The following is a 26,879-nucleotide window of genomic DNA, read 5'->3' on the forward strand; positions in this document are numbered from 1 at the left end:
AGATGTTTGAGGCAAAAAAAGAACTCTAATCTAATATAAAATAAGTCTGTAACGTAATACAACCCCAAATCAGCCAGGATCTGTCATGATATGGTGTTGTGTCAGTACAATATCATTTACAGTTATCTGATGGCAGCATTAATGCAGGAAAATACATTGAGATTTTAGAGCAACATCTGCTGCCTTTAAGAGGACATCTTTTGCAGGGACGTCCATGCAGCCTGCCTGTAGTTCTAACCTTTCCCCAATATCAGATGTGCAGAGAATGAACAACATCCTGTCCTGTTGCACACCTTCAGAAGTGTCTGCAGGAAGAATAAGACAGAAAGTTTAAAAACCACTGATCTAAAACACTGATTGTTTATTAGATAAACAGACTTGAGATACAAGAAGCAGCAAGTGATAAAATGTAAACATGCTAATAGCTCCCTCCTCTGATAACAGGTTTTTGTACAGTAAAGCTGTATTTCCTGTCACTGTGGGCTGCAGGGCGCAGTAGTACAGTGCAGAATCAGATACTGCAGCAGAGATGATCTCCAGATCCATTTTTGTTTTGGTTTTGTAGCGTTTCATTGAGATTCTTGGGTCAGACGTTTGAGCTGTTTTAACATCTTCACTACCTTCAACAATCAGCTGTATAAATTCTGGTTTTGATCCAAGTTTTTGTTGATACCAGTGAAGACTATAAACTGATCCATCATATGTACAGGACAGTGTGATGTTGCTTCCTTCAGCTGAAGAATAGCTGGTTTGATCTGGTTTAATGCTCTCAGCAGCTTCTGATATAAAACATTATAACAATTTATAACGTTTAGTTAATGCTATATTAAATACATTTTGTTTCTAAATATAGAATTTATGCTTCTAATAGTAGAAAATTAATACAAACATATTTAAATATGATGCCTATCACTTACCATTATCATCAACAATAATGAAAATGAAGAAGAGGAGTAACATCATTGTGCTGAGTGTCTGATTCAGATCTGGCATCCAGAGTTGAAAGCGTCTCTGCTTTATGTAACCACATCTGGATCCCCACCCCCAATCCAGTTACATCCATGTCAACTCATGTCAACGTTTATCTAATATTGTAAAGATAGACTAACAAACCATTGTATATAAATAAAAACAAAACCTTTATGTAGATAATAAAGTATAGCTGCAGTTTATGATGTGTTTGTTGCTACACTTTAACAGCATACAGATGTTACTAACATTTCTATTGGCACATTACTGAAACACTATATACATTAACTGCACTTTACACATATCACTATCCATCCATCCATCTATCTATATTATTGATTCTGAATCTCTATATGACTGTTTTAAGGTGTATGTTTACAGTTAAGTTTAATGGTAATTTATTATATATATTAAAAAGGTACTGTGGTTAATACAGTGGTTTAGCAAAATGCTGATGATTAATTGAATCTTCTGTTTATTTTCTACCTTCCCAGGATATAGACCTTAACTAACTCAGGTAAAATGGCAATCGACGCAAATAGGGGCAGTGGTACATTAGTTGTTAGGATGCTGGACTAGTAATTTGAAGTAATTGAAGGGGTTTAAACCCCACTGCTGTCAGGTTGCCACTGTTGGGCCCTTAAACAAAGCCCTTAACCATCAATCGCTTGCATTGTATAATGTATATGGTCACAATAGTAAGTTCCTTTAGATGTCTGCTAAATGCTGTAAATGTTAATAATCATTTTTATCTCTATTTATTATTGTATTGTACTGTATATTTGGACAACTGGTGTTACAAAAACTTGGGACTTTAACAGCTTGTTATCTAGGTGGATTCGAGGTGAACTATAAACAGACAAATAGCTCCCTCTTTTGAGAACAGCAGGTGCTGTAAAAGTTGTTTTTGTACAGTGTGGCACTGTGAGCTGCAGGGTGCAGTAGTACAATGCAGAGTCAGATACTGCAGCAGAAAAGATACTAATGAAACGCCTTTATATGTCATATTTACATATACCGGGAACAGTACACATTCTTCTTTTGCATATCACAGCTGCTTTGGAACTCAGGGTCAGAGTGCAGGGTCAGCCATTGTACAGCACCCTGGAGCTGAGAAGGTTAAGGCCCTTGTGACCAGTAACAATAACAATAATACAAACATTCAATAGAATACAATAAGAAATAAAAGCATCAAGCAGTGGAAATGTATTTTGTCGACTAACAAGGCAAAGAGTAAAGTGTAAAAGAAAAGTAATTAACCCTTTGAAATAATTTTTTTTTTTTAAAGTAAATAAAAAAAAAAAAAAAACTATTATTATTGGCGATGCTCTATGTTAATATACCAATACTTATTAATATAAGTATTATAAGTATAATTCAAATTTGCCCCTCAGGGTCCAGGACCTCCTTTTTGTTTTCAGTTGGTTTGTTGGGGCAGGCCTGGGGCTGAAGGCTACTGTCACATATCCAGCCTGTCTATGGAATTTGTTTATGTCCAGGAGCACATGTTTAGAGTGTTCTCAGTCTTTAGCCAACTCCCCTTTTGTGATTGGTCCCCTGCTAATTAGCCACAGCTGCACCTTATCTGAGGTAACAAGCACATGGCATGATATAAGGGTGCAGCTGTGATTCAGACGGCGGAGACTGTTTTGATTTTTGGTTTGCTCCTGTCTGTTAAGCTCCTGTCTGTTTGCTACTGTTTGTTTTGATTCATGCCTTGTTTAGTCGTGTTTCTGTTTGTCTTAGTTCTTGTTTAGTTTTGTTCAGGTGTGTTTAGTGTAGCATTTAGCTTAGCTTAGGGTTTTGGTTTAGTTAGGTTCATGTTTCATGTGTTTAGATCAGCGTTAACATTCAGCATTTAGATTCGCATTTAGCATAGGTCTTGTTTTAGTGTGTCTTGTCTGGTTTAAACTTGTTTTGTGTATTTTATTATTATTAAACTCTTTGTTGAAACATCTCTGCGTGTGTGTCCCCCTCTTGTCCCGTCTATCCCAAAATCGTTACAAGCACGACTTTGAACCCTCCTAAATCAGGGAAATAAAGAAGGACCCAGCGGTCCCTCTAAAAAAAGTTCTGAAGGTCCTGAGATGTTGAACCTGTTGGTATTCCTGCAGCCTCTACAGATCAGAGCTTCATATAGAGTGGCGAGATGGAAGCACCACTGAGAAAAATTCAGAAGAACATCTGAAGATGACACTTCAGTTTGGTTCCTCCATGTTTTTCAGTTGTTTCTACCTTGTGTATGATCCCAGGAGCCAGTAAACATTCATCAGTTCACCTTTAATAAGCAACTAAACTTAAACCAGCTGTTTATTTTTTAATGCTTTTTATTTTTATTTGATGAGGGAAAAGTTTCTGGTGCTTATCGAGTTGTTTGGAGGTTCTTCATTCCATCTTCTCCAGGCTCTCTAGATGATCAGGAGGAACGATCCCTGTGGAGCGAGGACGTTCTGAAGGACACCACAGCACTGCAGAACACAGCAGAGCTGATGAGATGTATTTTGAGGATGGCAGCACCAGTACAGGGCGCACGGTCCAGCGGCTCGTTCTCTTCATCTTCAGCATGTAGACCGGGGGCACGGGAGCACCAGCGGGCACGGACACGCCTACACAACACACACATGTTACAGGAACACTCCAGCCTTCATCTGCTCACTAGGATGAAGATCTAGATCTGAAAATAATCCACCTTGATTCTCCACTGTGGTCTCCATCAGTCTCTCACACTCTTCAGGTTGGATTATGAATGTGGGAGCAATCAGAACGTGCTCGTCCTGGACGTTCTGCTGCTGCATCACATCATTAGAGGACTTGAAGACGTTCTCCAAAATGACAGCCTGAAGTGGATCTGCTGTAGAAATGAAACCTGATTCAGCACCATGATGGATTAAACACCACACAGCTCAAACCCCACTTCAAGATGTACCTTCAATCCCTTCTATAACCAGGTTCTGCTCTTCTGGGTTCTTCTCCTCCATGCTCTGCTCCACCTGGTTCTTCACTTCCATCTCTATCACCTGTATCTCTGGTTCCTGCCCTTGGTCCTGCAGAACCTGGGTACTCATCCCTGCATTCTCCTCATTTCCTGTCATCTGATTCTCCTCTACATTCATCTCCTCTTGCCTCTCCTTTTTTTTGAGTCTCTGCCACCAATTCTTCTTCTTCTCCTTCTCAGGTTTGGGTCTGAGACTGTGCGGGTCCTCAGACGGGGCGCTACAACACCACAACTTCTTGAACCAGAACATTTTAGCTGCTGCTGCTTCGATGCTCTGTCTCAAAGTGAAGCAGCACCAGCACAGGAGCTCAGATCAGAGCTTGTAGAATGTTGTGACATCATCATGATGTCACAGTGTGTGCTGGAGCTGAGAGCAGAGCTGATGATCACAGCACCACTCAGTGTCTTTAACATTCACTTCAGATGTGGACACGCCCAGTGTAGATCTGTATAGCCAAAAGTATGTGGACACCCCCAGAGATCACACACAATGGAAGAAGGTGGCCTGGTCTGATGAATCACGTTTGAATCCACGGCACATCACATGGATGGCCGTGTGTTTGGCTTACCTGGGGAACACATGGCACCAGGATTCACTATGGGAAGAAGGCAAGCCGGCGGAGGCAGACTGATGCTTTGGACAATGTTCTGCTGGGAAACCTTGGGTCCTGCCACTCATGTGGATGCTACTTTGACACAGACCATGCTACCGGGGAACCATTGAGAGTGTGCTCTCCAGCTGTATCACAGCGTGGTATGGAGGCTGTACTGCAACACATAGTGAACACAGCCAGCAAGATCATGAACAGTTTCATCCATCAAGGTTATAAAAATGCAGTTCATTGTGTTTAATTAGGTAAAAAGAGTTAGTTCTTTAGTATGAAGAGTCAGTTTTCTCAGTATAATAAGCGGTTCATTCAGTATAGAGCAAGAGCTTTTCCAGATCGTCCAGCCCCTAAGCCCAAAGAACGTCCTAGGAGGAGAAGGTTGTCGGCATCGGAAGCCGCCCGTCAGGAGGGGGTTATGTCATGCAGGCTGTCTATGCTCGCCAGAGTTCTGAATTGCCACCATCTCCTGTTTAAGTTTGAGTATAAATACCCCTCACTTAGAACCACATGTTGCGAAGTCTTGTTTGTTCTGAACTGCAATTCTGGGTGTTTTCTTGTGTATTCTGGATTCTCGTGTATGACCCTGATTATTCTAATTGTGGACTGTGGGTTTTGCTTGTACCTTTGGATTGGTTTGCTTGATTGTTTGGATCTCCGGTTTTTGACTTTGTTCTGCCTTATTCACTACGACTCTGTGATTGTCCAATAAACCTGCACCTGATTCCTAATCTGTTTTCTGAGTGCTGCGTTATATATACAGTGTATCACAAAAGTGAGTACACCCCTCACATTTCTGCAGATATTTAAGTATATCTTTTCATGGGACAACACTGACAAAATGACACTTTGACACAATGAAAAGTAGTCTGTGTGCAGCTTATATAACAGTGTAAATTTATTCTTCCCTCAAAATAACTCAATATACAGCCATTAATGTCTAAACCACCGGCAACAAAAGTGAGTACACCTCTAAGAGACTACACCCCTAAATGTCCAAATTGAGCACTGCTTGTCATTTTCCCTCCAAAATGTCATGTGACTCGTTAATGTTACTAGGTCACAGGTGTGCATAGGGAGCAGGTGTGTTCAATTTAGTAGTACAGCTCTCACACTCTCTCATACTGGTCACTGAAAGTTCCAACATGGCACCTCATGGCAAAGAACTCTCTGAGGATCTTAAAAGACGAATTGTTGCGCTACATGAAGATGGCCAAGGCTACAAGAAGATTGCCAACACCCTGAAACTGAGATGCAGCACAGTGGCCAAGATCATCCAGCGTTTTAAAAGAGCAGGGTCCACTCAGAACAGACCTCGCGTTGGTCGTCCAAAGAAGCTGAGTGCACGTGCTCAGCGTCACATCCAACTGCTGTCTTTGAAAGATAGGCGCAGGAGTGCTGTCAGCATTGCTGCAGCGATTGAAAAGGTGGGGGGTCAGCCAGTCAGTGCTCAGACCATACGCCGCACACTACATCAAATTGGTCTGCATGGCTGTCACCCCAGAAGGAAGCCTCTTCTGAACTCTCTACACAAGAAAGCCCGCAAACAGTTTGCTGAAGACATGTCAACAAAGGACATGGATTTCTGGAACCATGTCCTATGGTCTGATGAGACCAAGATTAATTTGTTTGGTTCAGATGGTCTCAAGCATGTGTGGCGGCAATCAGGTGAGGAGTACAAAGATAAGTGTGTCATGCCTACAGTCAAGCATGGTGGTGGGAATGCCATGGTCTGGGGCTGCATGAGTGCAGCAGGTGTTGGGGAGTTACATTTCATTGAGGGACACATGAACTCCAATATGTACTGTGAAATACTGAAGCAGAGCATGATCCCCTCCCTCCGGAAACTGGGTCGCAGGGCAGTGTTCCAGCATGATAATGACCCCAAACACACCTCTAAGACGACCACTGCTTTATTGAAGAGGCTGAGGGTAAAGGTGATGGATGTCCAAGCATGTCTCCAGACCTAAACCCAATAGAACATCTTTGGGGCATCCTCAAGCGGAAGGTGGAGGAGCGCAAAGTCTCGAATATCCGCCAGCTCCGTGATGTCGTCATGGAGGAGTGGAAAAGCATTCCAGTGGCAACCTGTGAAGCTCTGGTAAACTCCATGCCCAGGAGAGTTAAGGCAGTTCTGGGAAATAATGGTGGCCACACAAAATATTGACACTTCAGGAACTTTCACTAAGGGGTGTACTCACTTTTGTTGCCGGTGGTTTAGACATTAATGGCTGTATATTGAGTTATTTTGAGGGAAGAATAAATTTACACTGTTATATAAGCTGCACACAGACTACTTTTCATTGTGTCAAAGTGTCATTTTTTCAGTGCTGTCCCATGAAAAGATATACTTAAATATCTGCAAAAATGTGAGGGGTGTACTCACTTTTGTGATACACTGTATATATACAGTGTATCACAAAAGTGAGTACACCCCTCACATTTCTGCAAATATTTCATTATATCTTTTCATGGAACAACACTATAGACATGAAACTTGAATATAACTTAGAGTAGTCAGTGTACAGCTTGTATAGCAGTGTAGATTTACTGTCTTCTGAAAATAACTCAACACACAGCCATTAATGTCTAAATAGCTGGCAACATAAGTGAGTACACCCCACAGTGAACATGTCCAAATTGTGCCCAAATGTGTCGTTGTCCCTCCCTGGTGTCATGTGTCAAGGTCCCAGGTGTAAATGGGGAGCAGGGCTGTTAAATTTGGTGTTTTGGGTACAATTCTCTCATACTGGCCACTGGATATTCAACATGGCACCTCATGGCAAAGAACTCTCTGAGGATGTGAGAAATAGAATTGTTGCTCTCCACAAAGATGGCCTGGGCTATAAGAAGATTGCTAACACCCTGAAACTGAGCTACAGCATGGTGGCCAAGGTCATACAGCGGTTTTCCAGGACAGGTTCCACTCGGAACAGGCTTCACCAGGGTCGACCAAAGAAGTTGAGTCCACGTGTTCGGCGTCATATCCAGAGGTTGGCTTTAAAAAATAGACACATGAGTGCTGCCAGCATTGCTGCAGAGGTTGAAGACGTGGGAGGTCAGCCTGTCAGTGCTCAGACCATACGCCGCATACTGCATCAACTCGGTCTGCATGGTCGTCATCCCAGAAGGAAGCTGACGCACAAGAAAGCCCGCAAACAGTATGCTGAAGACATCAGTCTAAGAACATGGATTACTGGAATGCCCTGTGGTCTGATGAGACCAAGATAAACTTGTTTGGCTCAGATGGTGTCCAGCATGTGTGGCAGCGCCATGGTGAGAAGTACCAACACAACTGTATCTTGCCTACAGTCAAGCATGGTGGTGGTAGCATCATGGTCTTGGGCTGCATGAGTGTTGCTGGCACTGGGGAGCTGCAGTTCATTGAGGGAAACATGAATTCCAACATGTACTGTGACATTCTGAAACACAGCATGATCCCCTCCCTTCGAAAACTGGGCCTCATGGCAGTTTTCCAACAGGATAACGACCCCAAACACAACCTCCAAGATGACAACTGCCTTGCTGAGGAAGCTGAAGGTAAAGGTGATGAACTAAACCCAATTGAGCACCTGTGGCGCATCCTCAAGTGGAAGGTGGAGGAGTTCAAGGTGTCTAACATCCACCAGCTTAGTGATGTCATCATGGAGGAGTGGAAGAGGATTCCAGTAGCAACCTGTGCAGCTCTGGTGAATTCCATGCCCAGGAGGGTTAAGGCAGTGCTAATAATGGTGGTCACACAAAATATTGACACTTTGGGCACAATTTGGACATGTTCACTGTGGGGTGTACTCACTTATGTTGCCAGCCATTTAGACATTAATGGCTGTGTGTTGAGTTATTTTCAGAAGACAGTAAATCTACACTGCTATACAAGTTGTACACTGACTACTCTAAGTTATATCCAAGTTTTATTTCTATAGTGTTGTCCCATGAAAAGATATAATAAAATATTTGCAGAAATGTGAGGGGTGTACTCACTTTTGTGATACACTGTATATATATGCACTGATCAGCCATAACATTAAAACCACCTCCTTGTTTCTACACACACTGTCCATTTTATCAGCTCCACTTTCCATATAAAAGCACTTTTTAGTTCTACAATTACTGACTGTAGTCCCCTTTCATGCTGTTCTTCAATGGTCAGGACCCCCCACAGGACCACTACAGAGCAGGTATTATTTGGGTGGTGGATCATTCTCAGCACTGCAGTGACACTGACATGGTGGTGGTGTGTTAGTGTGTGTTGTGCTGGTATGAGTGGATAAGACACAGCAATGCTGATTGAGTTTTTAAACACCTCACTGTCACTGCTGGACTGAGAATAGTCCACCAACCAAAAATATCCAGCCAACAGCGCCCCATGGGCAGCGTCCTGTTACCGCTGATGAAGGTCTAGAAGATGACCAACTCAAACAGCAGCAATAGATGAGCGATCGTCTCTGACTTTACATCTACAAAGTGGAACAACTAGGTAGGAGTGTCTAATAGAGTGGACAGTGAGTGGACACAGTATTTAAAAACTCCAGCAGCGCTGCTGTGTCTGATCCACTCATACCAGCACAACACACACTAACACACCACCACCATGTCAGTGTCACTGCAGTGCTGAGAATGATCCACCACCTAAATAATACCTGCTCTGTGGGGGTCCTGACCATTGAAGAACAGGGTGAAAGCAGGCTAAAAACGTATGCAGAGAAACAGACGGACTACAGTCAGTAATTGTAGAACTACAAAGTGCTTCTATATGGTAAGTGGAGCTGATAAAATGGACAGTAAGTGTAGAAACAAGGAGGTGGTTTTAATGTTATGGCTGATCGGTGTATATAAAAGTGACAGATAGGAAACTGACATTTAATTTCTGAGTAAAAATGATTTGTTGCTTTAATATTAGCATATCATTACTTAGTTATTATCTGTAATATGAAGTGCTTCTGAAATGTACATATTTTATCTAAAGGAACTAATATATGTAACTTAGTGTTTTGTTTTTGTACAGTATAGAATGAGTTTCTGTCACTGTGGGCCTCAGAGCACAGTAGTAGAGAGCAGAATCTGATACTGCAGCAGAGGAGATGTTCAGATCCACTCGATTTTTATCGTCATTTATTTTTACAGAAAACCCAGAAACTGCAGCTTCTTTCTTATATTCATTAACCAGAATAATGAGCTCTGGTCTGAATGTGGAGTACTGCCTGCAATTACAAAGGATCTGGTACAAATAATGACCTGCAGTGGTATCGTCAGTACTCCACATTCAGACCACAATGTGGTCTGAATGTAATAGAGTCTCTCTCCAAGAGAGTTTTAGTGGTTGAAACTGAATTAATTTCCTTTGCGCTGTTATGACCTGTGGACAGAGAAAGAATAATGTTTATTTATTGAAAGATATGAGTGTAAGAAAAAAAAAACTGAGCAGCAGATACATTGTAACCTTTATTTAAGGTTTGGATAAAGGTTCTCATGTGTTATGTGATGTTATTTCTCACCTAAAACAATGGAAAGAAGACACAGAAATCCAATCCAATCTGCTATCATATCTTATGCATAATTAAACTATTTCCTCTCTTTAACTTCCTTTTCCAGCAGTACAGCCCTGTTACAGAGTTTAGTAACATGTAGATGGATCCTGCCATCATGTGCACACTTACACTCACTATATCTGTGTGGAACAAAACCTACCATCTATTTGTACTGTATAACTGATTATTTATTCTTACAGAACTGCTGTCTTTTTATATTTGATGTAAACATTAACTTAAACTCTTGATTTATGTATTATTATGTATTTAATGTATTGCTCTACTGACACATAACTGTTAGAACATTTGGTTAATAATAAGTGAAGTATTTATCATGGTAAGCAATAAGCCAAAGACACTCGCAAAAAGTGCACTGAAAGACACGTCAAAAATCTGCACACAAGCATTTAGAAGGAAAAAAGAAGGCTTACCATATAATCACAACAGCACTGTACTTACTGTAAAATATGTACAGGGTGAGTCAAAAGTCTCAGGACACTCTTTTATTTCAGAAACGAAAGGGAAAATGACATATCTAAATACCCCAGCAAGTAATGGGTGAGGGGGCCTATCTTTTAGGCTATGTCCGTAACATGGCCGCCATCTTAAAAGCTGCCATATTGGATCAAGGGCAAGTTTTTCCAATGGGAAGGTGGTCATGTAGCATATCAAAGAAGACCAGAATTTTCTCAGAAATCGATTGCCACAAGATATCTCTTGTGTATGGTTCTCGGTACCTCAGATCCAACAATGCAGGTCTTGTCAAAGTGGAAAGAAGTCACTGATGCTGGTGTCCATTATGGTCTAGCGGTCAGGATTCCATGCCATGTTGCTGTAGCTCAAGAAGCTTGTTCTGTTGGAACTATGACTTCAGTCTATCAGGGACCAGTGGACATTAGCTGGTTATGGCTGACCGTTGGAATGCCGTGATCGTAAAGTGGTTAGTACTCTGCGTTGTGGCCGCAGCAACCCTGGTTCGAATCCGGGTCACAGCAGCGTATTTTTGTATGCCGTGCTTCAAAGTTTTCTATTCTCTCCTTGGTCAAAAGGCAGAAATGAGGGCGGAGCTTCATGGAAGTCACAAGTATAGTCCTTCAGGGCCAGTGGTGCAATGGATAACGCGTCTGACTACGGATTAGAAGATTCTAGGTTCGACTCCTGGCTGGCTCGGTTACCTTGTGCCTCTTTCGTCTTTCTAACTCCTTGTGTTTGGTTCTCGGTACCTCAGATCCAACAATGCAGGTCTTGTCAAAGTGGGAAGAAGTGACTGATGCTGGCGTCAGCCGATGGTGAGTCCTTCAGTTTCCCATATGGTCTAGCGGTCAGGATTCCTGGTTTTCACCCAGGCGGCCTGTGTTTGACTCCCGGTATGGGAATTCGCCTTTATGATAAGACTCGAGCAAAACTTTGCCTATTAGTTCCTCTGTGCCATGTTACTGTAGCTCAAGAAGCTTGTTCTGTTGGAACTATGACTTCAGTCTATCAGGGAGCGCTCAACGTGAGGTGGATGTGGCTGATCGTTAGAATACCGTGATCGTATAGTGGTTAGTACTCTGTGTTGTGGCTGCAGCAACTCCGGTTCGAATCCAGGTCACGGCAGGGTGTTTTTGTATGCCGTGCTTCAAAGTTTTCTATTCTCTCATTGGTCAAAAGACAGAAATGAGGCCGGAGCTTCAGGAAAGTCACAAGCGCAGTCTGAGGGCCAGTGGTGCAATGGATAACGCATCTGACTACGGATCAGAAGATTCTAGGTTCGACTCCTGGCTGGCTCGGTTACCTTGTGCCTTTTTTGTCTTTCTAACTCCTTGTGTATGGTTCTCGGTGCCTCAGATCCAACAATGCAGGTCTTGTCAAAGTGGAAAGAAGTGACTGATGCTGGCGTCAGCCGATGGAGAGATCTTCAGTTTCCCATATGGTCTAGCGGTCAGGATTCTTGGTTTTCACCCAGGTGGCCTGGGTTCGACTCCCGGTATGGGAATTTGTCTTTATGATAACACTCGAGCAAAACTTTGCCGATTAGTTCCTCTGCGCCATGTTGCTGTAGCTCAAGAGGCTTGTTCTGTTGGAACTATGACTGCAGTCTATCAGGAAGCAGTGGACATAAGCTGGATGTGGCTGACCGTTGGAATGCCGTGATCGTATAGAGGTTAGTACCAGCAGCAACCCTGGTTCGAATCCGGGTCGCGGCAGTGTGTTTTTGTGTGCCGTGCTTCAAAGTTTTCCATTCTCTCCTTGCTCAAAAGACAGAAATGAGGCCGGACCTTTAGGGAAGTCACAAGCGCTGTCCCTCAGGGCCAGTGGTGCAATGGATAATGTGTCTGACTATGAATCAGGAGGTTCTAAGTTCGACTCCTGGCTGACTTGGTTACCTTATGCCCTTTTTGTCTTTCTAACTCCACAAAGTGGAGACCTTTAAACAACGTGTGGTTACTAATCTGTATGTCATTAACATTATATTAAAAGAATGGCTGCATAAGATGAACTACTTCTATTTGGTGTTACAGTTGTGATTTTTTTGTGTGAGCAGCACCAGATCTGAAAGCAAGAGTTTCAGGGGTTTTGTTCAGTGGTCTGGTATTCGTACCCACGTGTGCAGAGAACAATAGATTAGCCGTCCATCACCTCAATCACTCGGCCACCTCGTCTTGATTTACCTGTCTGTTTCTGGTCTGATTGGTCTGATTGATCAACGTAGTTTTGTAAAAGACTAAAGAGCAGAAAGCTCATTTTATTTTAGTTCTCTTTAAAACTGACTGTTAACAAATAATGCACTAATGCAGTGTGTGTGCACATTCTGGTAAACACCCAGATATTTCTTAAAAGGCAATGTAGCTGTTCAAGCCGTCTGGGTTAATCAATCCGACCAATCGACCCAGAAACACATTTCAAACACATACAACCCCTGAAATTCTTGCTTTCAGCTCTGATAATTAAGCTCTCACCTTTACAACATATTGGCACTACTCACAAAAAAATCACAACTGTAACACCAAATAGAAACAGCTCATCTTATACAGCCGTTCTTTTAATACAATGTTAATGACATACAGATTAGTAACCTCACATTGTTTAACTGTCTCCACTTTGTGGATTTGTGGAGCTGGATTATTGAGCATGCATTAAGAGTTTAAAAGATATTGTTTTCGACAAGGATGGGATTCGAACCCACGCGTGCAGAGCACAATGGATTAGCAGTCCATCACCTTAACCACTCGGCCACCTCGTCAGGTCAAGCTATGAGGTGTTACCAGGAGTGCTATTGCAGTTGTGTCATTTATAATCAAGTGTGGCAGGAGGAGCTTCAGAGGGCTGGATTGCCGATTGGCCTGAAAACGGGTGGAAAGAGGCAACACAGACGATCTAAACTACTACTCTTATGTCCGTTTGCTTTTCCACATAGGCTGCAATGTTTTCAAAGCAGACTGAGGTCATTTGAGAGAGTTTTTAAAAGTGCTTTCACCTCCACGAGGATGGGATTCACCTGCACTTTTAAAAGCTCTCTTGAATTACTTTGGTCTGCTTTGAAAACATTGCCGCCTATTGACCATATAAGGAAGAACAAACAGACGTAGGAGTAGCAATTCAGTATGTCAGTGTTACTTATTTCCATGTTTTCAAAGCAGACTGAGGTTATTTAAGAGGGCTTTTAAAAGTGTGTTTACTTCGACGAGGATGGGATTCGAACCCACGCATGCAGGGCACAATGAATTATCCATTCTTTGCTTTGTTCATCTAGTTGTAGACCTTCCGATCCTTGGTAGTTCATAGCCAAATTTATCAGCCATGCACTGATCTCTGTTACTTAAATTGTAACCATTAACCAGCAGGGGTCAAAACTTTTATATTTTGAGGTAGTTTGGAGACTTTTAGCAGATGCAAGATTTAAACACACAAGTTTGACATGTCAGTTGATACATCATAGCATATTTTACTGCTGCGCCTCCGAAGTACCATAATCACACATGTAATAACACCTACCCTATGGAGCTTTTGTATTATTTTTGTACAGTTACAGTATAATTAGCACTCTTTAAGTGTCTTGATCACTAGTGTGACAATAATACACTTAAGTGCACTGTAGCATATTGCAGATTAGTATACTTAAGTCTACTTTATAGCTTTATGAAAAATACACTTAAGTAAACCTTTGTATATGGTATTTAAAGTGTGCTTTAAGTGCATTAGTTCAGCAGTTGTTTAACATACTTTGCAAAAATATACTAAACATTTATTTAAAAACAAGTATTTGAGAAGTATATTAATTTTTTTTTAAAGTGAGCTAAGGCACAGTTTGTTTTCACTGATACTGCTTGAGAAGTTTCTACAATTTAATTGGAGTTCACCTGTGCTAAATTCTATTGATTGGATATGATTGGGGATTACCAACACCTGCCTATATAAGGTCCCACAGTTGACAGTGCATATCAGAGCAAACTCCAAGCCTTGGGGTCAAAGGAATTATCTGCAGACCTCAGAAACAGGATTGTGTCAGGGCATAGATCTGGAGAAGGGTACAGAAAAATTGCTGCAGCTTTACAGGTCCCAAAGAGCACAGTGGCCACCATCATTCATAAATAGAAGAAGTTTGAAACCACCAAAAATCTTCCTAGACCTGACCATTCAGCCAAACTGAGCAATAGGGGAAGACGGGCCTTGACCAGGGAAGTGAACATGAACCCGAGGATCACTCTCATAGAACTCCAGCGTATCCTTGTGGAGATGGGAGAATCAATCAGAAGATCAACCATCCAGGCAGTACTCCACAAATCACACCTTTATGGTAGAGTGGCCAGACGGAAGCTACTCCTTAGTAAAAGGCACATGACAGCCCGCTTGGAGTTTGCCAAAAGGCACTTAGAGGACTCTCAAACCATGAGAAACAAGATTCTCTTGTCTGATGAAACCAAAATTGAACTTTTTGACCTGAATACCAAGCATCACGTCTGGAGGAAACCAGGCACCTCTCATCACCTGGCTAATGCCATCCCTACAGTAAAGCATGGTGGTGGCAGCATCATGATGTGGGGATGTTTTTCAGCAGCTGGACCGGAACGATTAGTCCTGATAGAGGGAAAGATAAATGCAGCTAGGTACACCGAGATCCTTGAAGAAAAACCTTTTCCAGAATGCTCTGGACCTCAGACTGGGGTGAAGGTTTACCTTCCAACATGACAATGACCTGAAGCACACAGCCAAGATAAGAAAAGAGTGGCTTTGGAGAAAGTCTGTGAATGTCCTTGAGTGGCCCAGCCACAGCCCAGACCTGAATCCATTGGAACATCTGTGGAAGGAAAGGAAAATGGCCGTGTACTAAATCTCCCCATCCAACCTGACAGAGCTTGCAAGGATATGCCAAGAGGAATGCTTGTTTATTGAATGATTGTTTATTAGATACAAGAAGTAAGTAAGTAAGTAAGTAAGTAAATTTTATTTATAAAGCACTCTTAAAACAACTTACGTTGACCAAAGTGCTGTACATCGAATAAGCATACATAACACAACATTATATTAAAAAAGTAAGAACCAAATAAAAATACAGAGTAAGAGACAAAATAAAACAGATAAAAATAGACTAAACAATTAAAATTAACACAGCTCCTCACTGTTCAAATGCCAGCTTATAAAGGTATGTTTTTAGGAGTGATTTAAAAACAGCGGCCGAAGGTGCTTGTCGAATATTAGGAGGTAGAGTGTTCCATAGCCTCGGAGCATAAACTGCAAATGCACGATCACCTTTTAGCTTCAAACGAGCCCTAGGAACAGTCAACAAATTCTGAGTGGCTGATCTTAAAGATCGCTGTGCGGTTGCGGGAGAAAGCATACCACTGAGATAAGCCGGGGCTTGACCATTAAGCGCTTTAAAAACAAATAAAAGCACTTTAAAATGAATCCTGTGCTGAACAGGCAGCCAATGTAGTGAGGCAAGGACGGGTGTAATATGGTTTCTTTTCTTGGTATTAGTCAGTAACCTTGCTGCTGCATTCTGGACTACCTGCAAGCGCCGCAACAGAGACTGACTAATCCCAATATACAGAGAATTACAGTAGTCAATTCTTGCAGAAATGAATGCATGAATAACTTTTTCCAGGTCAGAATAGCAGAGAAAAGGCTTAATCTTCGCAATATTTCTGAGCTGGAAGAAGCTATTCCTTACCACAGAGTTGATTTGTTTATCAAATCGGAGGTCAGAGTCAAAGATAACACCAAGATTTCTCACAGATGTTTTGACACATGTAGACAAGTGACCAAGGTTATTGGAGACACTATTGATGTGATGACCCCCAAAAACGATAACCTCTGACTTGCTTTCATTCAGCTGAAGAAAATTGTCAGCCATCCACCTCTTTATGTCCTCAAGACAACTGCTAAGAGATGTTAACGAGCCATTGTCATTCGGTCTAATGGGAAGATAAAGCTGTATGTCATCAGCATACAGGTGAAAGCTGACATTGTGCTTCCTAATTATTTGACCCAATGGCAGCATATAGAGAGAAAAAAGGAGGGGCCCTAGTATGGACCCTTGTGGAACACCACAAGAGACATCAGCAGAAGAAGAGAAATAGCTGCTAATATTCACTGAAAAGGTTCTATTCTTAAAATAAGATATGAACCAATTCAGGGCCTCTCCCTGTAACCCCACCCACTTTTCCAGGCGACCAACAAGTATGTCATGGTCAACAGTATCAAAAGCAGAACTAAGGTCCAATAAAATGAGGATGGCACAATTTCCCTCATCAACAGTAAGTAGCAAGTCATTTGTCACCTTCAGAAGAGCAGATTCAGTGCTGTGCATAGACTTAAAGCCAGATTGAAAAATCTCAAAAATACCATCTCTACTCAAAAATGGTAAAAGCTGAGAATATACAACCTTTTCCAGCAATTTAGCCAAGAATGGTAATTTAGAAATCGGCCTATAGTTACTAACCACTGTAGCATCAAGATTATGCTTTTTGAGCAGAGGTGTAACTACAGCATGTTTAAAGCATGCTGGAACAGTACCAGTGGCAAGGGAAGTATTAATGATATCCAGGACAAAAGGTCCTAATATATTAAATGTCTCCCTAACTATCTGTCGGGGCATCACATCAAGTGGGGAGGTTGTTGGCTTTGTTTTCAGCACCAAATCTGTTAATTCAGAGATTGAAACAGCCTCAAACTTTTCAAACATACCTGGGCACGGCGGTGGAAGTGGAGAATCTATACCCAAGTAAGTAATGCCAGACCTAATTGTTTCAGTTTTTTCCACAAAAAAGTTTAAAAACTCTTCACATACTCTAGAAGAAGGAACATTTCCAACTTCGGGTGATGATTTAAGTAAAGAATTTATTGTACTGAACAGTACTTTAGGTCTGTTGTAATTTTTGGCAATTATGCTTGAAAAGTATGCCTCTCTAGCAGACTTAACAGCTAGCTGATAGTCTTCCAGGCAACCTTTAAAAATATCCAAACTTACTTGCAATCTGTCCTTTCTCCATTTCCGTTCCGCTCTTCTACAAGCCTGTCTAATTTCCTGTGTGGATGCATTTAACCAGGGCTGAACTTTTGGTTTTAAGCGTTTAAATTTCATAGGGGCAAGAGAATCCAGAACAGTTGAACAGTTATAATTAAAAGAAGTAACTAACTCATCCACATTAGCATGAGTCTGACCATAGTTGGGCAATTTTAACATGTCAGAAAAGGCTCTGGAAAAATCGTTAGATGTGGACGAAGTGATAATCCTTGACCAGTGCCCTAAAACAGGAGCAGGGAAATGCGCAGTTAAAGTTGAGCTAAAGACTACTGACATATGATCAGAGAAACTAGCCTCCTCAATATCTAGTTTGTCAATATCAAAACCAGATGAAAACACCAAATCAAGTGTGTGACCTTGCATATGGGTGGGCTTATGAATATGTTGAATAAAACCAAAAGAGTCCAGTAGCTGATTAAAATCATTCACCTGATATTTATCAGGGCAGCAGACATGAATATTAAAATCACCAAGAAGCAGAATGCTGTCAGACATAGGTACAATCATAGCAAAGAATTCAGCAAACTCAGTGATAAAGTCGCTGTTTGGTTTTGGAGGTCTGTATACTACTGCACAGAGTAATGGAAGAACAGAGTGAGATTTAAAAACCAGTGCTTCAAAACTTTTAAAAGTCCCAATATTTAGCATTTGGCATCTCAGACGCTGTTTAAAAACCACCGCAACTCCTCCGCCTCTACCCGTATTCCGAGGTAAACTGAAGAAACCGCAGTCTACTGGGCAAAGTTCCAAGAAGGGGGCGGAGTCGCTAGCCGATTCACCACCTGTAGCCCATGTCTCAGTTAAAAACAACAGGTCCAAACCATGAGAAGTGAAAAAGTCATTTAAAATAAACGTCTTATTATGGACAGAGCGCGCATTTATCAGTGCCATATGGACTGACACAGAATGAGACTGCAGTAACGGTGTGTGTTCCAGTGCTCTGAGATTGACAGTATTAACTCCTTTGTTTCTGGCTCGGAGTCTCTGCCGTGGCTGGAGGTGTGTAGCGGGCTGATCAGGAACCACAGGTACCAGCCAGGTGTAACGCGGTTCGAGACTACACGGAGATACTCCATTGGGAGTATACGGCGCATGCCTAGAAAACCCCACTTTACCATCCGAGCAGTTCCTTACTCTCACTGGGACAAGCTTTCTCCGGGAGCCCCTGTGAATATAACGAGGCCGGCGAAGGAGTCCAAGCTGTTTGATGACTAGAATACACGATGGAGTAGTGTAATTGTTGAACTTCATCAGCTGGTCAGCAGAATAGTTCAACATTGTGCCGATCGCAGGAAAACTCACCCACCGTTCACCACGTAACTGTAAATTGTAATCCAGACCGTTTCAGGATGTGAAGAAGACGTACCAGCGTCCGCGTCTTTTAAAATGATCCAACACACACACACCACAGTCTTTTAGTATCCAACAGGCGCTGAGATTATCCGATGAAAAAGAAATAAAGCAACAGGAGCGGTAGCAATAACATGAGTATGTACAAAGATAAAAATGAAAAGAAAATACGATAAAAATACAATAAAATATGATAAAATACGATAACGGTAGCGGCAGCCAGATGCGCCAGCGTCCACCATCACCATGGCAAGCTGTTTTTCACCAAGAAGCAAGTGATAAAATGTAAACATGCTAATAGCTCCCTCCTCTGAGAGAAGGTTTTTGTACAGTATAGCTGGATTTCCTGTCACTGTGGGCTCCATGGCGCAGTAGTTCAGTGCAGAGTCAGATACTGCAGCAGAAATGATCTCCAGTTCCATTGTTTTCTTTGTTTTTGTTTTGTAGCGTTTCATTGAGATTCTTGGGTCAGACGCTTGAGCTGTTTTAACATCTTCACCATCTCCAATAATCAGCACTAAATATTCTGGTTTTGATCCAAGTTTTTGTTGATACCAGTGAAGACTATCAACTGATCCTTCATATGTGCAGGACAGTGTGATGCTGCTTCCTTCAGTTGAAGAATAGCTGGTTTGATCTGGTTTAATGCTCTCAGCAGCTTCTGATATAAAACATTATAACAACTTATAACATTTAGTTGATACCAAATTAAACACATTTTATTTCTAAATATAGAATTTATACTTCTAATAGTAGACAATACAAACATATTTAAATAAGATGCCTATTGTATATCACTTACCATTATCATGAACAATAATGAAAATGAAGAAGAGGAGTAACATCATTGTGCTGAGTGTCTGATTCAGATCTGGCATCCAGAGTTGAAAGTGTCTCTGCTGTATGTAACCACATCTGGATCCCCACCCCCAATCCAGTAACATCCATGTCAACTCATGTCAACCTTTATCTGATATTGTTAAGACAGACTAATAAACCATTGTATATAAATAAAAACAAAACCTTTATGTAGATAATAAAGTGTAGCTGCAGTTTATGATGTGTTTGTTGCTACACTTTAACAGCATACAGATGATACTAATATTTCTATTGGCACATTACTAAATCACTATATACATTAACTGCACTTTACACATATCACTATCTATCCATCCATTTATCTATATTATTGATTCTGAATCTTTAGATGACTGTTTTAAGGTGTATGTTTACAGTTAAGTTTAATGGTAATTTATTATATATATTAAAAAAGTACTGTGGTTAATACAGTGGTTTAGCAAAATGCTGATGATTAATTGAATCTTCTGTTTATTTTCTACCTTCCTAGGATATAGACCGTAACTCAGGTAAAATGGCAATCAACGCAAATAGGGGCAGTGGTACATTAGATGTTAGGATGCTGGACTAGTAATTTGAAGTAGCTAAAGCGGTTTAAACCACACTGCTTATTATTGTATTGTACTGTATATTTGGACAACTGGTGTTACTTTAACAGCTTGTCATCTTGGTGTATTAGAAGTAAACTATAAACAGACAAATAGCTCCGTCTTCTGGGGAAAGCAGGTGCTGTCAAAGTGTTTTTGTACAGTGTGGCACTGTGAGATGCAGGGCAGTAGTACAATGCAGAGTCCGATACTGTAGTTGAGAAGATATTGATGGAACACCTTTATATGTCATATTTACATTAACAGTACAATAAAATTCTTCTTTTGCATATCACATATTTTGCTTTGGAAGTCAGGGTCAGAGCGCAGGGTCAACTATTGTACAGAACCCTGGAGCTGAGAAGATTAAGGCCCTTGCGACCAGTAACAATAACAATAATACAAACATTCAATACAATAAGAAATAACAGCATCAAGCAGTGGAAATGTCTTTTGTTGACTAACAAGGCAAATAATAAAGTGTACAAGAGAAGTAATTAACCCTTTGAAATAAAAAAAATACAATTAAATTAAACAAACAAACCTATTATTATTGAAGGTGATGCTTTATGTTAATATACCAATACTTCATTATTAATATAAGGACTTCAAACTTGCCACTCAGGGTCCAGGACCTCCTTTTTGTTTTTTTGTTTTTTTTGTTGGGGCAGGCCGGGAGTCGTGCATATAAAGGTGCAGTTGTGTATCAGGCGGCGGAGACCGTTTTGATTTTTGGTTTGCTCCTGTCCATTAAGCTCCTGTTTGTTTTGATTCATGCCTTGTTTGGTCGTGTTTCTGTTTGTCTTAGTCTAGTTTATGTTTAGTTCTGTTCAGGTGTGTTTAGTGTAGCATTTAGCTTAGCGTTTAGGTTTCATGTGTTTAGATTAACATTAGCATTCAGCATTTAGATTAGCATTTAGCATAGGTTTGGTTCCTCCATGTTCTTCAGATGTTTCTACCTTGTTTACGATCCCAGGAGCCAGTAAATATTCATCAGTTCACCTTTAATAAGCAACGTAACTTAAACCAGCAGTTTATTTTTTAATGCTTTTTATTTTTATTTTGATGAAGGAAAAGTTTCTGGTGCTCATTGTGTCGCTCTGAGGTTCTTCATTCCATCTTCTCCAGGTTCTTCAGATGATCAGGAGGAACGATCCCTGTGGAGCGAGGACGTTCTGAAGGACGCCACAGCGCTGCAGAACACAGCAGAGCCGATGAGACGTATTTTGAGGACGGCAGCACCAGTACAGGGCGCTCGGTCCAGCGGCTCGTTCTCTTCAGCTTCAGCATGTAGACCGGGGGCACAGGAGCATCGGCGGGCACGGACACGCCTACACAACACACACACAAACACGTTACAGCAACACTCCAGCCTTCATCTGCTCACTAGGATGAAGATCTAGATCTGTAAATAATTCACCTTGATTCTCCACCGTGGTCTCCATCAGTCTCCCCCTCTCCTCAGGTTGGGTTATGAATGTGGGAGCAATCAGAACGTGCTCGTCCTGGACGTTCTGCTGCTGCACCACTTCATCAGATGAGGACCTGAAGATCTTCTCCAGAACAGCCTCAAGTGGATCTGCTGGATAAATGAAACCTGATTCAGCACCATGATGGATTAAACACCACACAGCTCAAAAATCACTTCAAGATGTACCTTCAATCCCTTCTATAACCAGGTTCTACTCCTCTGGGTTCTTCTCCTCCATGCTCTGCTCCACCTGCTTCTTCTCTTCCATTTCTATCACCTGTACCTCTGGTTCCTGCCCTTGGTCCTGCAGAACCTGTGTACTCATCCCTGCGTTCTCCTCATTTCCCATCATCTGATTCTCCTCCACGGTCGTCTCCTCCTGCCTCTCCTTCTTTTTGAGTCTCCGCCACCATTTCTTCTTCTTCTCCTTCTTCTCAGGTTTTGGTCTGAGGCTGCGCAGCTCCTCGTCATCAGACGGGATGCTACAACACCACAACTTCTTGAACCAGAACATTTTAGCTGCTGCTGCTCCGATGTTCCGTCTCAAAGTGAAGCAGCACCAGCACAGGAGCTCAGATCAGAGCTTGTAGGATTTTGTGACATCATCATAATGTCACAATGTGTGCTGGAGGTGAGAGCAGAGCTGATGATCACAGCACCACTCAGTATCTTTAACATTCACTTCAGATGTGGACACGCCCAGTGTAGATCTGTATAGATAAAAGTATGTGAACACCAAGTGAAAGAACGAAGCTGTTAGTTAATACAGAATGAGATCATGGAGTCGACGCCACAAAAGCTAAAACCAGGAAGAGAGACCACTAGGTAGTACTGTGACCATGGCTTCTCGATCCATCCTTCTCGACTCTGTAATTCCTATGCTTCTCTCTCTTGACCTTGCTTCAAAAAAAAGGACAAAATGAGAAAACGGGTGAACAATCGATTCTCTTGTGAAGGCTTTAAATGAAATGGAAAGCATGATCAAAAAGATGCTTTGGCACATCAGTGTAGATTAAAGGAGACAGAAATGGCTAAATAGGAGAGATTTCATCAACTTTACCGACATAGCTGAAGCTTTTGGGCTTTGTACGCTTGTTGGGACTACAGACAGAAAATGTATGCTTCCTGCTGAGAGAGGAAGTGGGTGAAGTTACCTGTTACAGGTGGATTGCTGTTTGAAACTCTCTTTGGACTGTTGGATTTAACAGTGATCTGCTTGGTTTTTAACTTTGGTCTGTTTCTTGACCTCCATTTTTATTGTTTTGGATTTGTTTGTTAAATATGTACAAACAAAGTACCAGCAAAAGTACAAGATCATTAGTGCATAACTACTATTAGAATGTCGGGTGGGTTGGAATCCTCTGTATGTTTTCTAAAGCAGTGTTTAGTGCTTTTTTCAGCTTATTGCACTGACAGCACATTGATATATTTAACTAGGCAAGAAGTACAGATGTCTTGGAGATAGGGTTGGGAATGGTTTTTGTCCAAGTGTGTGAGACCTGACAACAAACTGCATCTCTGCACACATTTCTCTTACCTTCTGTTCCCAGGTGAGAATAAACCACATGTACCAGCTCAACCAAACATAGTTTTGAAGGTCAGTAACACAGATCAAAGTAACACAAAGACTCTTGTTCCTGCTGGCTCGTTGGTCTAGGAGTATGATTCTTGCTTTGGGTGCGAGAGGTCCCGGGTTCAAATCCCGGACGAGCCCTTGTTTAGTGGAATGCTTAGCTGACTTACTTACAAACTTATCAAGTGTCCCATTAAATTCTAATGATCAAACAAAAATGACACATGCTGATCCGCTGGTAGAAGTTTGTGAGCTTATGTGGATGTAAATACCTTTCATAACAATTCTTCCAGTCAGCTTAAAGTTTTTTTTCTTTTACAGATTTTAGAATCTTTGGGCAAATTCAAAGCATTGAAAATGTTACGAAATCCAAACAGCAAGGAGCATGAAGTCAACACGACAAGATAAAATATCATGGTAATGTAAATGTTACAAAATCTCTTGTATAACTAACCGATTAAAGACAGCGTCACAACGTTTGTATTGTACAGTTTGGGTGGATAAACATGATACATAACGTAAACAGTGTGAAGCATAAAGTCAGTGGGACTGCACACAGCTCCTGTCAAATGCTTCCAAGTCTTTTAATTTGCCAAAGCGAGTCTTTAATGACACCTCATGCTTAAACTGTTAGAAATGCTTTAATGAAGCTCTGCATTGAATTTTGTTTTGTTATGAATAAACTTCCCAGTGCAACCAGTCAACATGGTTTTGACTCTAAGCCACGGAGGTCAAGGAAATGCCCTGGCATATGTTTGGGCTGGCTCGTTGGTCTAGGGGTATGATTCTCGCTTAGGGTGCGAGAGGTCCTGGGTTCAAATCCAGGACGAGCCCTTGCTTACCCATGTTTAATTCATCAAATGCCTCTTCAGATTCTAATCCCAGTGTGCAAATGGAAATGAAACAGGGCAGTTAAATGTCAAAACTTGAACAGCTTTCTACGTGGATGCCAGACCACATTATTAACATTCTAACCTTTAGCTTAAACTTTGTCCTCGTACAACTAAAACAAACAAAAAACCTTTATAAAATCATGCTGCCAGAGTTATTCTAAAAGCCATCGAGAGGTTTTGTGAATCCATGTTTAAATGTAAAGCACTGTCATTGTGAAGGAAAGTCAAACAGTGCAGAGTATGAAGTCAACATGACAAGGAAAATCTCATGTCAACGTAAATTTTTTTCAATCTTTAGTATTAATAACTGATAACACAAAACATCATAACATTTGTTTTATGTAGAAAAAGAAATAAATATTACTAACTTTATTATTAGAATATTAAATGCTGATTTTTTTGCCACTGAACTAAATTGTTTATTTTTTTTATTTGTATTTAAAAAAAGAACACAAATTGAACCAACTGATCAATGACGTGTAAATTAAAGTTGATTTAATTATTTAAAAAATGTTGACCTAAAGAATTTTTACTTTAGTTATTTGGTTACTGTAATATTTGGGTAAATTTAAAGAACTTTTAGTCATAGTAGGATGGTTTGTTCAGGATTTGTGATTCTTTATCCGGGTTCAAATCCCAGACGAGCCCTTGTTTAGTTGAATGCTTCGTTGAGCTATACAAAAAACTTATCAAGTGTCCCGTTAAAATCTAATGATCAAACAAAAATGACACATGCTGATACACTGGTAGAAGTTGGTAAGCTTATGTGGATGCAAATACTAAAAATTGAATGCTGGGAGATCCGCAGCAGATAGAGTGAGCACTGCTGTGGGTAAGTTCGTCTAAGCAAAGCTCCCGAAATACTCTTAAATATTCACTTTTATTAAGCCAGTAACTGTTCAGATCTGCTATATTTAGTTCATTAACAGTATGTAGATTAACATTCATGAGCTGGATGTGAATACAGGATATTTTACACTCTTTTAATCAAAGTTTGTAAATCACACGTGCTCAGTTACTGATTAGTCTGTTCTGTTTAGGCTGGCTAGCTGACCATTCCGTTTACTTTATGTGGTTGCTGAACTCATTGCAGGTGGGTTTGTTTATTTTGTCATGAACAATTTATTATTTATTTTGTCACTGTTAAGTTTACATAGTAAAAATGTTTTGGCTTTGCCGTCGTTATAGTATTTTGTGTGCACCACAAGACGGCGGTGTTCTTTTTATTTTAATATACTTTTGTCATGGAAAAATACAAACATGGATGGTGTGGTAACAATATTCATGTGTAATAAGAACTATAGAGGTATGCATTTATTACTTATTATTGTTATTATAAGTATAAAAATAACTATATTAGATTGTTATAATAGATATTAGAAGCTATAATAGATAATATACTAGAAGCTATAGATATTAGGAGCTATAATATGTATTATATTTATCAATATGGAATTATATGTATTATGTATATGTATTTTAATTATTATATAAGAATATATGTAATTATATGTATATTATTATACTATACAATCATTGGTTTAATATTTTGTTTATTATATAAAGAAAACTGTAAACAGCCGCAGCAGATAGAGTGAGCACTGCTCTGGTCTGGCTAGCTGACCATTGTATTGACTTTATGTGAACTCGTTGCAGATAAATAAAAAAAACCTTCATCCACCAACCAGTGTCTGTGATTGAGGACGGGACGAGACACAAAAGGTCACACTAGCATTGAATACATTTACGGAAATGGCTTTCACTGTTAGAAAGTCTCTCATCCTCACAGCTCATCATAGAAACATTTAGTTTTTCTTTTTCGGGTCAAACATTGTTTGGACTCCCCATTTCTCTGCAATTCCACAAGCAGGTTCTGTTGCTTTGTTAAAGTCTGCTCTAAATTTTGATAAGGCATTAGCTGCAGAGTTAAGCAAATTCACTGACTTTTAGATATCTGCATCTTTTGCTTGTAATAACTTGGAAACTGTGTTTATGTTTTCCTGTACTTTTGTCTGAAGGACAACAAGAATAATGAAGCTAAATTTTTTCAGCTTTTTCTTTAAGACAAGTGCCTTATTTAGTTCGTCTGTCTTTTCACTGACCAAGGCAAGTTTAGTCAAAGCTTTCATGATGTCAGTGTAACAGTACTGGAGAGCAACAAGGGAGTCGTGCCTCGAGGACCAACGTGTGGGACACAGACGCTTCAGCATTAATTCGAAATGCTGTGATAAATCTGATGAAATCATGCCACTGAGCACTGACCACCTTTTTCACTGTGACCAAAGAAAGTATAAGTGCCTCTACAGTGTTATAAAACTCCCTGATTTCTGGTATATTTTTCACTGAATCATTAAGAACTAGATTAAGATTATGTGCAGCACAATGAACATAATATGCTAGAGGCTCTGTTTCAGCAATTCTGGCCTGCACACGTGAATAGTGCTAACATGCTGTGCTATAATGTAGATGAACTCATTCTGGATGGCAGGCTCAAATATTTAATTGAGCCCTGTGGTTTCATAATGAGATCTTTAAGCACC

At 40.7% G+C, this 26,879-nt stretch overlaps 1 protein-coding gene, 5 non-coding genes and 1 gene segment (V, D, J or C); 4 read left to right on the forward strand and 3 right to left on the reverse strand.

The window, feature by feature from the left end:
* Positions 1-3,285: 3,285 nt before the first annotated feature.
* LOC134311412 (uncharacterized) lies at positions 3,286-4,277 on the reverse strand. The gene is made up of 3 exons (XM_062993051.1): positions 3,896-4,277; positions 3,659-3,817; positions 3,286-3,575 (listed from the first exon to the last, which is right to left on the reverse strand). The coding sequence occupies exons 1-3, from the start codon at positions 4,212-4,214 to the stop codon at positions 3,355-3,357; spliced, it is 699 nt and encodes a 232-aa protein (XP_062849121.1). The 5' UTR covers positions 4,215-4,277; the 3' UTR covers positions 3,286-3,354.
* Positions 4,278-11,796: 7,519 nt separating this feature from the next.
* On the forward strand, positions 11,797-11,869 carry trnar-acg (transfer RNA arginine (anticodon ACG)). Its single transcript has one exon. It is a non-coding gene; the product is annotated as a tRNA-Arg (tRNA).
* A 134-nt stretch (positions 11,870-12,003) lies between these two features.
* Positions 12,004-12,075, forward strand: trnae-uuc (transfer RNA glutamic acid (anticodon UUC)). Its single transcript has one exon. It is a non-coding gene; the product is annotated as a tRNA-Glu (tRNA).
* Positions 12,076-13,241: 1,166 nt separating this feature from the next.
* On the reverse strand, positions 13,242-13,323 carry trnas-gcu (transfer RNA serine (anticodon GCU)). The gene has a single exon. It is a non-coding gene; the product is annotated as a tRNA-Ser (tRNA).
* Positions 13,324-17,791: 4,468 nt separating this feature from the next.
* LOC134311827 (T cell receptor alpha variable 17-like) lies at positions 17,792-19,802 on the reverse strand. The segment is given in 3 exon segments: positions 17,792-17,828; positions 19,288-19,618; positions 19,760-19,802. Coding segments are annotated over 3 exon segments (411 nt in total).
* A 3,713-nt stretch (positions 19,803-23,515) lies between these two features.
* Positions 23,516-23,587, forward strand: trnap-ugg (transfer RNA proline (anticodon UGG)). Its single transcript has one exon. It is a non-coding gene; the product is annotated as a tRNA-Pro (tRNA).
* Positions 23,588-24,208: 621 nt separating this feature from the next.
* On the forward strand, positions 24,209-24,280 carry trnap-agg (transfer RNA proline (anticodon AGG)). Its single transcript has one exon. It is a non-coding gene; the product is annotated as a tRNA-Pro (tRNA).
* Positions 24,281-26,879: the final 2,599 nt, after the last annotated feature.

The sequence above is a fragment of the Trichomycterus rosablanca genome, chromosome 4 (assembly GCF_030014385.1).
Source record: "Trichomycterus rosablanca isolate fTriRos1 chromosome 4, fTriRos1.hap1, whole genome shotgun sequence".
NCBI lineage: Eukaryota > Metazoa > Chordata > Actinopteri > Siluriformes > Trichomycteridae > Trichomycterus > Trichomycterus rosablanca.